Genomic DNA, 14,658 nt, shown 5'->3' on the forward strand with positions numbered 1-14,658 from the left:
TTGTACTTCTCTTATGAATTTCTCCAGCGCTATGCGTTCTCACCGAAAGGTTTCCCAAAAATGTATATCTCACACGTCTGTTCGTGAGTGGGTGTCAAGGACCCGTCAAAGCTTCTTATTCTAATGGGATCAAACCATTTGCTTCGGCATGATAGATACATCTATGGTTCGTGCAGTTCGACCCTCGGAAGTGCGCACATTATGATGGATAGGCTCGTACACCTCGACATTTCTATAAAATACTCTAATGAAATCGTGCGTAATAATTGATAAGAAGCCAGCATATCAGTGAGTTTTTATTTCCTAATTGAACAGTGACGACCTATCTGGTAAGGTCCATTATATATATACTCCGATTGAGGAGGTAACTACTAGCTGAGAGTTTGAGTTATTACTGAGAAGAGGATTGTACCACGTATTATACTTGTTATTTCGCTCATTTACTCTGACTCACACTTGTTTGCTTCTACTGTATCTGTCTTATTAGACCACTAGTAAGTGTTGATGTCGACCCCTCGTCACTACTTCTCTGGGGTTAGGCTAGATACTTACTAGGTACGTGTTGATTTACGTACTCATACTACACTTGCTGCACTTTTTGTGCAGGCGCACACACACACACACACACACACACACACATATATATATATATATATATATATATATATATATATATATATATATATATATATATATAATGGTATTTTGAGCGCCGAGGAGCGGCTATTGCGGGAACTTTACCGTGAGTTGCATTTCATGTTACGATCCGCAGCCTGCAGAGTCTCCATCAGAGTTATTTATATACTCCTGTCTAATTTGTATTCCAGACAGATGTTATATTTTATTATATTTTCTAGTTGATGCTCGTGCACTTGTGACACCGGATTTTGGGGGTTCCTACGGGTTGTTATTGAAATTCGTGTAATTCTATTTCATACTATTTAATTAATAAAAATTTTGATTTCAAAATACTAAAATGAGTAATTAAGTGATCAATTACCGTTGGCTTGCCTGACGGCGGTGTTAGGTGTCATCACGACCTTAAGTGAATTTTGGTTCGTGACATTTGGAGTTCGATATAAAGAGATAATACACGGATCTTGGGTCTATTAGTTTCAAAAGTTTATTTTGAGTGTTATGCTTTATTTGTGTCACTGGATTTCTTTGAGGAGTAGAGCATAGATCAGAACGGTTTGTTCATCTTTCCTGTTGCAATTTTGCTCTTTTGTTGCAAGCGCATAGCTGAAAACGCTAATTTACCAATCTATCGTGTTGGATGTGTTACTGCAACGTGCTCAAAGAGTACTTTCGAATTTTTAGTTACATTTCAGTGTTGCAACGACTCATTTGACATAATAGTTTATCATTCTTTTTGATAATACACATATTTGAATCGGCAGGTATTGCTGCAAAGCTATACGTAACATATAAATTAGAAAGAGCATAGTTACAATAGTATAGTTCTGTTCATGTTGGGCCCGGGCTACACCTCCACTAGTTGAAATTGTATATACTACATATGCCAGGAATCAGAGGTTTTTATAAATCATTTCCCAATTTGCATCGTGAAGAATAATTAACGTTGGGAAAAGCTACACCTGCAGTCAAGTAACAAGAGATTTTCATTAATCACTCTTTTGATCAGTTAAGCAATTGGTTTTTATTAATTTATTTTTTCTTTTATTTTGTGGCAAATACTGCATCGTTGCATTTTTCCAAATAATGCCTCGGCCTGGAAAAAAAACTATAATTTCAACAGAAAAGTGAAGAAACCAGCATCAATACATGTTAAATCAAGCTGCCCACATTTGGATTAAAGTTTCTTCTTTCTCCGTTCTATTTCTATTTCTTTTTCTTTTTCTTTTTCTTTTTCATTCGAGGAGTTTCAGTACATCACACATGCATATGTAGTTTGTTGATTTTCTCGATCGATCAATACTTCAAGAAATATAAAATAGTAATATTTACAATGGAAATATTTTATAATGCCCAAATTACTTGTTGGCCTAGCTCTCCAACAGTACAGAGCATACGATGTTGCCGTTGTATGAAAAAGCTCTGACTGCAGGATTCATAGCTCCATAGGAATCACCTTTTTCTTTTCAAAACTTTGTTGTGTAACTAACGTGTGGAAACTCATTCTAAAGCTTTGGGGTACAAGTACCATTGATATCAAATGAAGCTTGAAATATTCCAGGAGAAAAAGTTTGATTGTCTAGCAAATCATCCGAGCATATAGACAAGGCAATAGAAGATCAGAACCAGAGATCTGAAACTGAGAGTAACGTTTCCATTTGAAATAAAATCCTATCACATTGTACATAAAATATTACTTTCCCTCTTCATTTCTGTTGTCTATAAAGAATTCTACCCAAACATAAGACTAGTGACAGTATCAGAATAACATTAAATTAGCTTCTTCTTTTCGAAAAAGGTTTTCAAATGCCACAACTGCAACCATGCCACAGATAAGCATACAAAGATTGACAGGCCAGTCATCCAAGCCATTTTGGAGTTGGTTGATCTGTTAAGTTCTTGCATTTCTTCCTCCCTGTAACATGTGGAAATATTTCAACCTCTATTTCATTAGCTTAGATTCACGAGGATGGGATCGGTAACAAAAATAAGGTCAACTCACCTTTCGCGGAGATAAAACATCTCATCATGGATGTTTTGAACATGTTCGTACATCTTCTTCAATTCTAATTCCATTAGCTGGCAAGAGGACAGATGAAAGAGCATTACAAATCTAGCCGTCAGCAGTATAAAAAGTTGACATTCTTTTTTCAGGCATGAGTGGAAGGTTATTAATCATTGAATGAGATATGTGAGCATATGGACCTAAGAAAATGGAGTAAAGCATGGAGGGACTACTTGGTATGAGTTCAAGATCTGCAAATCAGATGTCACTTCCTTGTTAAGAATATCTGGTTGTTAGAACAGGAAAGGAATAGATGAAGTGCAGTATATTCTGCTTTAACTCAATTATTCAACTAAAATTCATAATTGTATAATTCACCTCCCCCCCCCCCCCCCCCCCACACACACACACAAAAAACCCCTTCACATTGAAAGCAGTTCTATATCAAGAAGAGACCACCATTTTACAACAGGCCCCCCAAACTTTGATTCCTTGCCTATCGTTGTTAAAAAATGAAAGCCACCAAATTCTGCAATCGAATCATTTCTTTGGTTTTCCTTTTAAGAAAGTCAAGATAATGGTCAGCCTGATCTAGAAGCTGCAGTCTTTGAGGCTGTTTAAGTGCAATTAGATGCTTCATTAAACCAAACTGCTGATCAGAAGTTCATGAACATTCAGAAGTTATTCAATAAATGGTCTGTTTTGTATTGTTAAAATGAAAGGCTCTAGGAGTTAAAAACTCAAATTGATGAAACAAAAAGGAGTCATGGAGACAGAAAATTAAACGTTACGGGAACACAGGTCAATATGTGTGAACTGCCAGTCAAGACAAAAAGATTGTCGCATCCATATACGTGATAAATGAGACAAGTAAGCATGTAGATCAAAGGAAAAAGAAGGCTTACTTCAACAGAACCTTTCTTAGCTACACTGGTCCAGTCCTTAGCAGCTACACCAGATTTCCAATCAAAATCGACAGTCAGAGTAATAGGGGGCTTATGGTCAGCAGCATAGAAGCACGCCATATAATCTCCAGCTTCCGTAGTTTCAAAAGCAAAATGCCCCTCAGGCACATTGTCCGAATAGTGATAGGTATTCCCGTATGTAGATGTCACCTAAATCACACAAACCAGATAAAAGTTCATTTATTTGACCAGATGAAACTGATTAATCTGATCAAAGTAACACATGCTACACAAAAAAGCTCGTCTTCTGCACGAAACCGGAGCATGAACCTATGGAAATCCCTTTTCTCAAAAAAGAAACCTCTGAAAATCCTTATATCACACATACCCTTATTACTCATGTGTCCAAACACCTTTAAAGAAAACTGAGCTCTAATTAAAATTCATAATTTTGTGGTTGATCCGGACAAAATGCAAAAGAATGAAACAGATTTTCACTAACCATAAAATTAACTTCAAGGTTTAGAAGCTAACTACACCTCTTTGTGTTTTACATCCTACATAAGCTCACATACGAATTCCAATCCCAATAAAGGAGGAGGCTAAGGTTGATATCATCTTAAAACTAGTCAATTACTGAAAGATCCTCATGATATTTTACATGCTCTCTTAGACACACGCTACATCAGTCCAATTAGAATGAAACAACCCCAAATGGAGCAAACATTATACTCCCTCCATTTCAGTTTATATGAACTTAATTGACTGAGCACGGAGTTTAAGAAAAAACGAAATATTTTTGAAACTCGTGGTTGTAAATATTTTTTAACATGTCATAACCTTTGTGTGACCGTGAAAGCTTCTCATTAACAGTAATATTGGAATTCTAAAATTAAGAGTTTCCTTGTTACCAATGGGTTCATTCTTTTTTAAACTGGCTAAAAAGTAAATAGGTTCACACAAAGTAGAGAGTACAACATATTCATATAGCCCGATCTCAACCAGGAGAAAAAAACTGGAGTAGATAGGTTTATAGAAGGTTTCTAGTCTCTAGAATGCCTCCAAAGAGAGACTGGAAATAGATAGGTTACTGAAACATCCAAAAAGTTCATAACTTTACCATACAAAGATCAAATTAAATAGACCCAATTGCTTCATAGTCCAAAAATTCTATCAAAAATCAGAGCCGAAAATGAAAATTACCCTAACGGTGACTTTGTGAGTATCAGGTAAAGGATGGCCATCATTGGGATTGACAATATGGTACTTGCCAACAGTCATGGAATGACTCTTTATGTCTTCTGCTATGCATTTTGTGTGACCCGATAACACCTCGAATTGCACTGACTGTATTTGCCTCGCCAAGAACATCAAGATTAGAATTATCGGCAACGTGGGAATCATTATTAAGAGCAAAATTGGGAATAATAATTGATAGATATATTGTTTTGGGGTATGATTACAGAAATGAGTTTGGAAAAAAAGGGATGATGGTGGGCAGTATATGTTTAGAGGAACAAGACTTTTGATTTGATTGAGAGTAGGAAGATCTTGATTCGGTAATGAATCCCACGGGCGGTTTTTCTTTTGCACTACAAGTCTACAACTACTTTTTTTGGAAGCTTTTCTTCTTATTTTACGGAATACTTATTTTATTTTTCCTTGTTTCTTTAGCAATTTGGTTCATAAATTACTATTAGTATATATTGATTATAGGGGGATTATAATACATGTGTTATTTATGTGAAAATTAGTAATGAAGGGGTTGTTACAGCGTGAGACATTGTTATAAATGAATTATTTACGTTAAAAGGCTATTTTATTTTTAAATAATTTAATTTCGATATTACTAATATTGATATCCTTATTCAACATTCTATCCCTATAAAAAAATGCATAAATTATCGCATAACTTAATGCATGTAATTCAGCAAATCAACCCATACGTTAGTAATTATACGGGCATTCCTTCTTTTTTTTTAATGTGGCCAACCAAATACGGTGTCATAAAATATTGGATGTTCTCGGTAAATAGTCACTTTTCACGTCGACTATTAGAGGATTAGCCATATTTTAAATTGTCATGGCAAAATAGTCGCTCATTAATGCGGAAATAATAAATTTGGACAAGAATACCTCTATCTAAAACATGGAATAACTCTTGAAACAATTATAGGACTTTGAATATTTATAAGTTTAAAATCCAATAATTGTTCCTAGAGTTTTAATGGCGTGAAAGAGTAGTTCTCAATTGTTAAAATATAATATGAACTCAAAAACCATGAATCATTCCTGGATTTTGTACTAGCAAAAGTTTAAAAATCAATAAAAAAAATTTAAAGTTTATATTTTAAGATTAAAAATTATTGAAGTATAATGTGAATTCAAAAATCATGAATCGTTCCTGGATCTTGTACTAATAAAGGTTCATAACCAATAATGTTTTCTTGGATTTGTATTTAAAGGTTAAAAATTGCTAAAGTATAATGTGAATTCAAAAATTATGAGTCGTTCCTAGATTTTGCACTAGTAAAAGTTCAAAAACAAATAATTTTTTCTAGATTTTGTATTTAAAGGTTAAAATTATTGAAGTATAATGTGAATTTAAAATTCATGAATTATTTATGAATTTTGCACTAGTAAAGGTTCAAAAGCCAATATTTTTTTCTGGATTTTGTATTTAAAAGTTAAAAATTGCTGAAGTATAATGTGAATCAAAAACTATGAATCATTTTTGGATTTTTCTGGATTTTACCAGGATTTTTCTGGATTTTACAGTGGTAAAGGTTCAAAAACTAGGAATTATTCATGGAGTTTGAATTTTGCACTAGTAAAGGTTCAAAATTGTTGGATTTTGAAAATTCCCAGTTTAGTTTACTGAGGTTCCACTTGTCAAAGTTTTGAACTTCAATGTAGATTACTGAGTTCTGTTCCGTATTTTAGTTTGGACAAATACGTTAATTTATTCGGATCAGCGGCAACTTTGCCATTACCATGTAAAAGGTGGTCAAACCCTAATAGCAGAGCCGAAAAGTGGCTAGCCTACTAATTTCATTGTAAAAAGTTGAGTTCGTTCAATGGTAGATGTGCTCAGGAAAAAAATGCACTTGAACTTCCTTTGCAAACGCTTGAGGAATTGATTGCTATTTGCTAGTTGTAGATAATATTATTTCTATCTTCCAGTTTTATAATTGCATCTTTTTTCTATAATTCCCTTGTACTTTAAAAATGTAAAAGGGTTAAGTTTCTGCTTTTTGATGAATTTTTTGCGGCATTCCTAGTATGTTTATGTTTAGAGATGGCAGTGGGGTGGGGTGGTGGCGGTGGCGGCGCGGGCTCTGCCTTAATTCGCACCGCATAACAAAATTTTATGTTTTTAACTCACCCCGCATAAATCCGTACTGTCCCGCACCGCATAATAAAAAAAATCCTTTTCTTCAATTTTAATGAGTATTTTTTCCTCAATGTTTTTCTGTTAACTTGTAGGGATGAGCGTTCAGGCAGTTCGGATTGGAGATGAAAATTTCGGTTTGGATTTTTGATTTTCGGAGTGAAGAATTGACAATCCAAATCCAATCCAAATAAATTCGGATTGGACAGAATTTTTTAAGTTTGGATTCGGATTAATTAATTTGGATATTTAAATTTTCGATTTTGAGTTCATAAGTTGAGATGTTTCCTCTTCTTCTTCTTCTTACGATAATGAACATCCACCATTGAATGACCTCGAAACTTGAAACTTATAAATTTGGTTTGTTGAGTTTTTAATTGTTTTGACTCGATTCTACACGGGGTTTGTTTGAAAGTTTTTTGGAGGTTGTAGCTAAAGTTTAAGTAAATTTGGTAGAGATTTTGTAGTAGATTTTAAAATTTTCAGTTGAAATATAGTTGAACTAGCTAAGAAGAAGAATTTGTATTGTATACTCAAATGGTATACAACTATACTAGTTTGGTATAAAATTATACTATTTTGGTATACAATTCATTCAAACAGTATACTGTTATAGTATACAATATAATATAATAGTATATTGTTATAATTTGGTCTTTTTTAAACTTTTCCATTGAGTCCTTTTATTAATTTTTCAACGTATTTATTATGGTTTTTAAAAATATTCGGGAGTAAATTTTTTAGAATTTAAGTTGATTGCGTTGAACTAGCGAAGAAGGCTAATTTATACTATATACCAAAATAACATATTATATACCATTTGAACAGGCGAAGAATAATTTGTACTGTATACTAAAATGATATACTATATATCATTTTGGTATAAAGTTCATTCCAACGGTATACTATTACAGTATACTATATAATGTAGCAATATACTATTATAATTTGGTCCTTTTACAAAAAATTTTAAATTTTTTATTGATTTCTTTTTCGACTTTTCAACGGAGTTCTCGTATTTTTTTAATTTTTTCTTAAACCAAAATATTAGTTTGAAAATTTTGATTGGAAGTTGTGGCTAACGTTTGAGCCAATTTGATAGAAATTCTGGAGTAGATTTTTAAGATTTAGGTTGAAATTGAGTTGAACTAGCGAAAAAGACTAATTTTAACTATATACCAACATAAATACAATATACTATTTGGTATATAATATTTAATTTAATAATATATAATTTATTGCATTGAACTGGCGAAAAAGAATTTGTATTGTATACCAAAATGATATACTATATACTAAAAATAAAGGAGCCAAAAATATGAACAGAATTAGATATTGAAAAAGGAAATAAAAATGATTTGAAATAACAATAAATGAAATTAAAAAAAGAAAAAAGAAAATGAAAGCAAAAAAGAGAAGAGAAAACAGTTATAATGTATAAGTTGTTCTAATAATTGAACAAAAATAAAAAAAAAATAAAAAAAAGAAATGTATATTATATAAGTTATATTAAAAAACAAGGTGAACAAATATTTAGTATATCAATTATCTTTTCTTATTGTATAAAAAAAGAAGAAGAATAAAAAAGAGCAAATTTTAAATAATAATAAATTAAATTAGATTATAAAGAGAAAAAGGAAATAAAATAAAAAAGGAGTTAAATGAAATTAGAAAAGGAACAATAAACAAAGAAAATAAACATAAGGAAAAAAAAAGATGGAGCCAAAATTGAGTGTGAAATAATACTGGTAAAAATAATAATAATGATCTAGGCAAAACATAAATGAACAGAAAATGAGAGAAGAAAAAAATAAGAAGAAAATGAGAAAAAAGCAAAGGAGAAAAGAAAAGAAACAGAGAAATAAAAAAGAAAAGGAGAAAAAAGAGGAAATTACCCACAAAAGCTACAATGGGTATAAAAAGTAATTAGTTTGATGAGTAAAAAAAATAAATGGACAAGGAAGGGTAAATAGTTTTATTTTTATGGATAATTGTGTCATTCACCCTATCCAAAAATCTGAAATACCAAATCCAATATCCAATACGAAATTCAAAAATTTTAAAAATTAAATCCGAAAATCCAAACCAAAAATCCAAAAATTTTGAATTTCGGTTTGGATTTTGGGTTTACCCAAACTGAACCCACCCCTATTAACTTGTAATAACATAGCTAGTTGTTTTCTTTATTTTAGGGCTATTAAAATCAAGAAGAATAAGCATTATTAGAAAGAAAGCAAACCCAGAAAATTAAAGGAGTAAAATGTTTTGCTGTTATCTTTATGGACGATTTTTAAATCTTCTTAGGATCAATTTCTGGATGTGCACTCAATTAATTTAGTGAATTAGTTTTGTAGTAATAATGATGATCTAAATGCATCAATTGGTTTGACAATGCAAACTAAATATAGCAATTCTTTTTTGTAATATATCAATTTAAGATGAGGGAATAAACACTGGATATAATGTGGTAAGGCCGTAAATGAATAAGGAAGATTGATCGAAAATGCATGTTTAGTGGCTTAGGGGAAGAATTTTATAACCTGTGCGTCCATCCACTCCACTCATCCCCGCATAAGCTGAAATCCGCACCGCCCCATTGCCAACCCTTAGTATGTTCCGTAGGTCTAAATATTTCCACATTTTTGGCTGTTAGTTACAAAAAGCTGTAAAATTTTGGGTCCTTTAGCCAAAATCTCTAATATAAATGCAAATATAGCAACTTTACCAACAAAGGCTAAAATATAAATGTCTTTGATTTACATTTAGGTGACAACGGATGACAATGTAGTTTTGCCTCCATTAGGATTTTAAGATTTTTCACAAATAGTACAAGGCCTAACTAATATTTTCTTAGTAATAATAATAAAATCAGGATTTGATTATGACTAAACTTATGATTCCTTCCCCTCTGTTGGTTCCACGCTCACCAGCAAAGTTTTGGCATGTTAGAGTTAGACCCAAAAAACAAAAAAAGTTAAGCTGGAAGTAGTCTCATATTCTCAGTTAAAGCTAAAGGCCTTGGTATAGTAAAAGTGTGGTGTGTGCTCTCTTTATTCTGTTGACGCGCTCTTAGGGCTATCTAGGAGGCTTTTGCGTGTTAGGAGGTGTCATACAAATAGTAGTGAAAACATAAATTAAGATGAATGGGGAAGAAAGTATTACCATTGACATAATATAGCATCAACATATGTAAGATAACAGCACCAGAGAAGAAATAAGCAGAGCAAGAAGTAATACAAATCATTGAGATGCCTACTAACATAATGGTTTAAGTAAAATCATTGAGCTCCAGATAGATATGCAGATGGACACAGGAGCAAATTGACAAAAAACATTGCCCAAACATTCAGTCAAAATCCAGAAGTTTTTTATCACTCTGAAAAGGATTCAGAGACACAATTGGTGAAGTATCTAAACCACCAGAAACAATATGGCTTGTCTACCCTTTCGAATTCCTTGGAATTACCTAATGCAGCAAACAATGTGAATTCAATGTTCAGCAGTCAGAGCTATGCATTCATTCTCCAGTAGGGTTCGATTATCATTTGAAATGATTCTGGAGAAAAAAACAATTATGCATTCTCTTTTCAGCAGTTCATTTTGTAGTTTCAAATTCATGGATTAATTCAGTAAGTAATCCAGCCAAAATCAGAGCTGCTATGCATCAAGTAGCAACTATATGCCATGAAAACTGGACATAGCTTCAGTCGTGGTAATCCACTAGATCGTTCCTCCACAAACTAGCAAAAACTGAGATAGATTACTAATCTTTGATTTAGCAATAGAATTTGGTCCTATAGAAGCAAATGCTGCTCAAATCTTTAACTCTTAGGTTATCCTCAAGGTCTTCTACCACCTCATACCCTTTGTCCTCCTGATGCACACAAAAACGCTGATCTAGCCACCAAAAGGATTTGAAGAAAGCAGAGAATACAAATTTAAATGTCTGGCATAAACATGAGAAAAGGGGGAAAATATTTTACTGATACTTGATGACGTTAAGCTAGATCTTCCACACAGAATTTCTGTGGAATCAAATTCAAAAGGGACAATTTGATGAATGCTACAAGATACAACATAAAACTAGTAATCTTGAAGCAACAGTGCAGATGCATAGTTTATTGTGTCATAACAATACACAAGCAAAGCAATGAATAGCAAATGCAGATGGTCTTTAGATGAAAAGTTAGGTCAACAAGTAGTGACAGCAAGATGTGATTTAGATGGCTGCTTTATTTGGAATGTCAAACTTCAGAAGGATAATTCTAAAAAGAGTAGATGGTGGTAAACGCTTCTTTTAACAGTTAATATCAAATACGTAAAGTCTTATTTGTGATTTGGAGGTGTTCTTTAATTTTTCAGCATGAAGTCTTGCCAAGCTCAGCCTTTACATATGCAAAGCTTCCCTTTTCCCACAAATTAAATTAATTCAATAGAAAGAAAAAGAAGGGTTTACCTTCTTTTCTGCTCTTTAACTTGTGTATTTGCTGGCAAAAGCACTGAAGATGGTTTTATAGCAAAGGCTGGGTAACAGTAGAAACACCTCATTCGCTTTATCCAAAAACCAAAATATCCAACAAAATTTGTACACTACATGTTATAAACGTATGAAGTTGACTTGATCGCAAACTCAATTAAGACTACATGGGACTAGCTATTTTCAAGCAAGAAAGCCTCAAAATCTGTTATACATATCTTTTTAAAAATGAATAAAGGGAAAAAAGAAAAGAGAGCAAAATCTAAGCTCTCTAAAATGAAATGGTGATGATGTCATTGTTAACAAATAATCAAGATCTTGATTGCTGATGGCAGAAAATATTAACAAGTGCTAAACAATACTGTGTTGCTCCGACAAACAATCTTGCATTCCTCTCAAAATCATTCATCTATCTCTGCCTTCACACAGAAAAAAGATTATGAAGAGTTTACCTCAATAGTCTAAACTATTATAACAACAGTATGAGATACCAAAGTCAAACTCTTGCAAGGCACACTAAGTAAAATTAGGCACTAGGACGATAACCCAATAGAACTTTCAGGGCCTATGGGACGTTTACTAGCATTATAATTGCATTAGTCCACTTCAAACATTGTTAGAGTCCTCATTGACTAAGAAATATACCAAAATGAAGAATACACCAAAGAGCCAAGTTTTGTCTGATTTACCGCTTTGATACATAAAATCAACGAAGCCCTATAACCTGGACAATGCCAATTCCTCCTTACGAACCACAATTTCAAATTGAGAGCTGAAAGTTAGAGCTGAAAAAAGAAAAGAGAATTTTTCCCGAGATCAGCATCATACTATAATCAATTAATCAATCAATCAACTATACCTCAATAGTCAATCGCAAGCTTACTGGGTCGACTATATGAATACATTCAACTATATTCATGTATATCATCAATCAGAAGAAATCATCATGTGCACGTCCACTTCCCAAGCTGAGTAAACAATAAATTACAATGATAATCAAATAATCATCAGTTAAAAACACAATAATATGAAGCGAAATTTCTGGTACCTTTAATACAATTATCGTAACTATATCGTTTAATTAGGAAATCTCAGTTCCCTTTTCAATTCTCAAAAGAATCACCTAAATTCTTATTTTTCCATTGTTAAAAATCACGGTAAAAAAAAAAAAAAAAAACTAAAAACAAAAAACTTTTGATTGGCCAACCTTACTAGCCCTCGTTTTGGTCAAAACTACTTGAACCCTCTCCAGATCCAATCTCCATTGACACTGATTCCTTGTTCTCAGTTAGCTCCTTCTCGCGTTCCTTAATAACCTTTGCCTCTATATCTTTCTCTACCTGCAAAATTGGGGCGTAATATTCCGAATGTGCCTCCATACATTTCTGCAAAGCAGAAGTGACTTCAAAACACTTTTTCGCAATGTTTTCTTTGTTCGTTTCACCTTTTTCAACGCATTTCTCCCATTCGATAAAAGTGTCTTTGCAGCCACCCGCTTTCATATACAAACAGAACCCACATTCTCCTTCTTCGTCATCCTCTTCTTCTTTTTCTTTTTTCTCCAAAATGGTGTCCTTTTCATGAATTTCGTCTTGGGTTTTTGGATTGTTCTCGGTTCCGGGGGTTTTGGTTTGAGGGACGGTGGTGGAGTGGGGATTTTGTTCGTGGATTTGTGGGGATTCTGAAGAAGAAGACATAGCGGGGGTGGGCGTGGGGTGGAATTGGTGGAGCTAGGGTTTGTGACTGAAGGCGTAGACAAAGGGTCTCCCATGGCAACTCTTAAACCCCCTTAAAACCCTCTTTCTCAAGGATTAAAAAATAAACTTTTTTCTTCTTTTTTGTCGATCACCTTTACTCTTTCTTCTTTTCTTTGCCTTTTTTTTTTCTTCTTCTTCTTGAACAAGCCCGTGCTGATTTGCGGAGTCCGAAACCAAAGTATGATATTTTGGACCCAAAACATAAAAATAAATGAAAACATAATCGGTGATCGTTTTATGTATAGCACATGGATTGCATGTGCTATACTTTAACGGCACGTTTATCCGTTAAGGTATAATGCATGCAATATATGCGTTATACTTCTTAATTGACTGACCCATAATAATTGGTATATCGCATACTTTATTGCGCTATATATATAGCGCGTTTAATTAATGTGCTATACCCTCCAATTATTGTACCCCTCACAACTTTTTTGCTTATTCAAAGAGTTTCATTCTTTCTTAAAAATTCATTCCGAAAATTCAGTCTTCTGGATCCTTTTTATTTTTCTTTACTCATTCTGAAATATTTGTTTATTTAACTTTTTCTGCATTTTGCCATAATATCCGAAGAGTGAAAAATTAGGGTTGCATTATATTGGGGGTGGTGATGTGTAAACAAGTTGTAAGTTATTATTATTGAAAGTTATATTGGTTAAAAGATTGTTTATAACATGTTAATTAATGGTCTTTTGTTGTCATCCCCATTTGTAGGACGAAAATCAATGTAGTTCTGAAGAATAGTATGATAAACCCATTAACCAGGAATACTACAAATCATGCTTGCTAAACATTTGGAATCTGACCGGTGAGTACGAACTCCAGATCTTGAAACTCCAAGAATAACTTGTAGCAGTGAAGGAGAAACTGAAAGAGGAAGAAGAAGAAAATAATCGGTTGGAAGAAAAATTTCAGTGGTTGAAGCATAGAATAATGGGCGATAGTGACTAAACAAACACATGTATGCGTTACGTGTACTTTTTTATTTTTATGTTGTACGTGTCATGTATTATGTGTAATTTTTAATGGATTTAAATTTATGTTAATCTGTCGTATTTTTTTGTGTTCTAGTTTTAAACTAATAAATAACCCGAAAAATAAAAACACATGCACAAATTATATAAAACATCAATAATTTTACTATTAGATATTTAATGTCATATATACTACTCAATACATATCAATGAGTCCCACAACCTGTATGCTTTAAAGCATTGGCTAGCCTGAGTCGCATACCATCCCGCCCGGCTACGCTATTAGGATCATTCTCATCACGTCGCCTCTTTATCGGAGGATGCATTGTAGCATGATCGTTAGTAAGGCTAGTAGGATCAGTAGAAGCGGTTGTTGGGCCATTAGTAATCTACAAAATAATAAGATATTTTAGTATATGAAGTATAGAGACTAACACACGTGTTAGCAAAAAACATTTAATGGTCATATCATGGTCTCAGCGGGCTCCTCAATAAGGTCATCCATATTCG

At 33.1% G+C, this 14,658-nt stretch overlaps 2 protein-coding genes and 1 long non-coding RNA gene across 4 annotated transcripts; all 3 read right to left on the reverse strand.

The window, feature by feature from the left end:
• Positions 1–2,268: 2,268 nt before the first annotated feature.
• LOC104111049 (transmembrane emp24 domain-containing protein p24delta9-like) lies at positions 2,269–5,160 on the reverse strand. The gene is made up of 4 exons (XM_033659941.2): positions 4,750–5,160; positions 3,547–3,756; positions 2,639–2,715; positions 2,269–2,551 (listed from the first exon to the last, which is right to left on the reverse strand). The coding sequence occupies exons 1-4, from the start codon at positions 4,948–4,950 to the stop codon at positions 2,407–2,409; spliced, it is 633 nt and encodes a 210-aa protein (XP_033515832.1). The 5' UTR covers positions 4,951–5,160; the 3' UTR covers positions 2,269–2,406.
• A 6,374-nt stretch (positions 5,161–11,534) lies between these two features.
• On the reverse strand, positions 11,535–12,381 carry LOC138908943 (uncharacterized). Of its 2 annotated transcripts, XR_011415369.1 has the most exons (3): positions 12,274–12,381; positions 12,104–12,199; positions 11,535–11,833 (listed from the first exon to the last, which is right to left on the reverse strand). It is a non-coding gene; the product is annotated as an uncharacterized lncRNA (long non-coding RNA). The 2 variants fall into 2 exon arrangements; XR_011415368.1 differs by lacking the exon at positions 11,535–11,833 and having other exon boundaries at positions 11,850–12,199.
• Positions 12,382–12,625: 244 nt separating this feature from the next.
• Positions 12,626–13,111, reverse strand: LOC104111050 (uncharacterized). The gene has a single exon (XM_018775898.3). The coding sequence runs from the start codon at positions 13,109–13,111 to the stop codon at positions 12,626–12,628; it is 486 nt and encodes a 161-aa protein (XP_018631414.1).
• Positions 13,112–14,658: the final 1,547 nt, after the last annotated feature.

This window comes from Nicotiana tomentosiformis, chromosome 4, assembly GCF_000390325.3.
Source record: "Nicotiana tomentosiformis chromosome 4, ASM39032v3, whole genome shotgun sequence".
NCBI classification, from domain to species: Eukaryota; Viridiplantae; Streptophyta; class Magnoliopsida; order Solanales; family Solanaceae; genus Nicotiana; species Nicotiana tomentosiformis.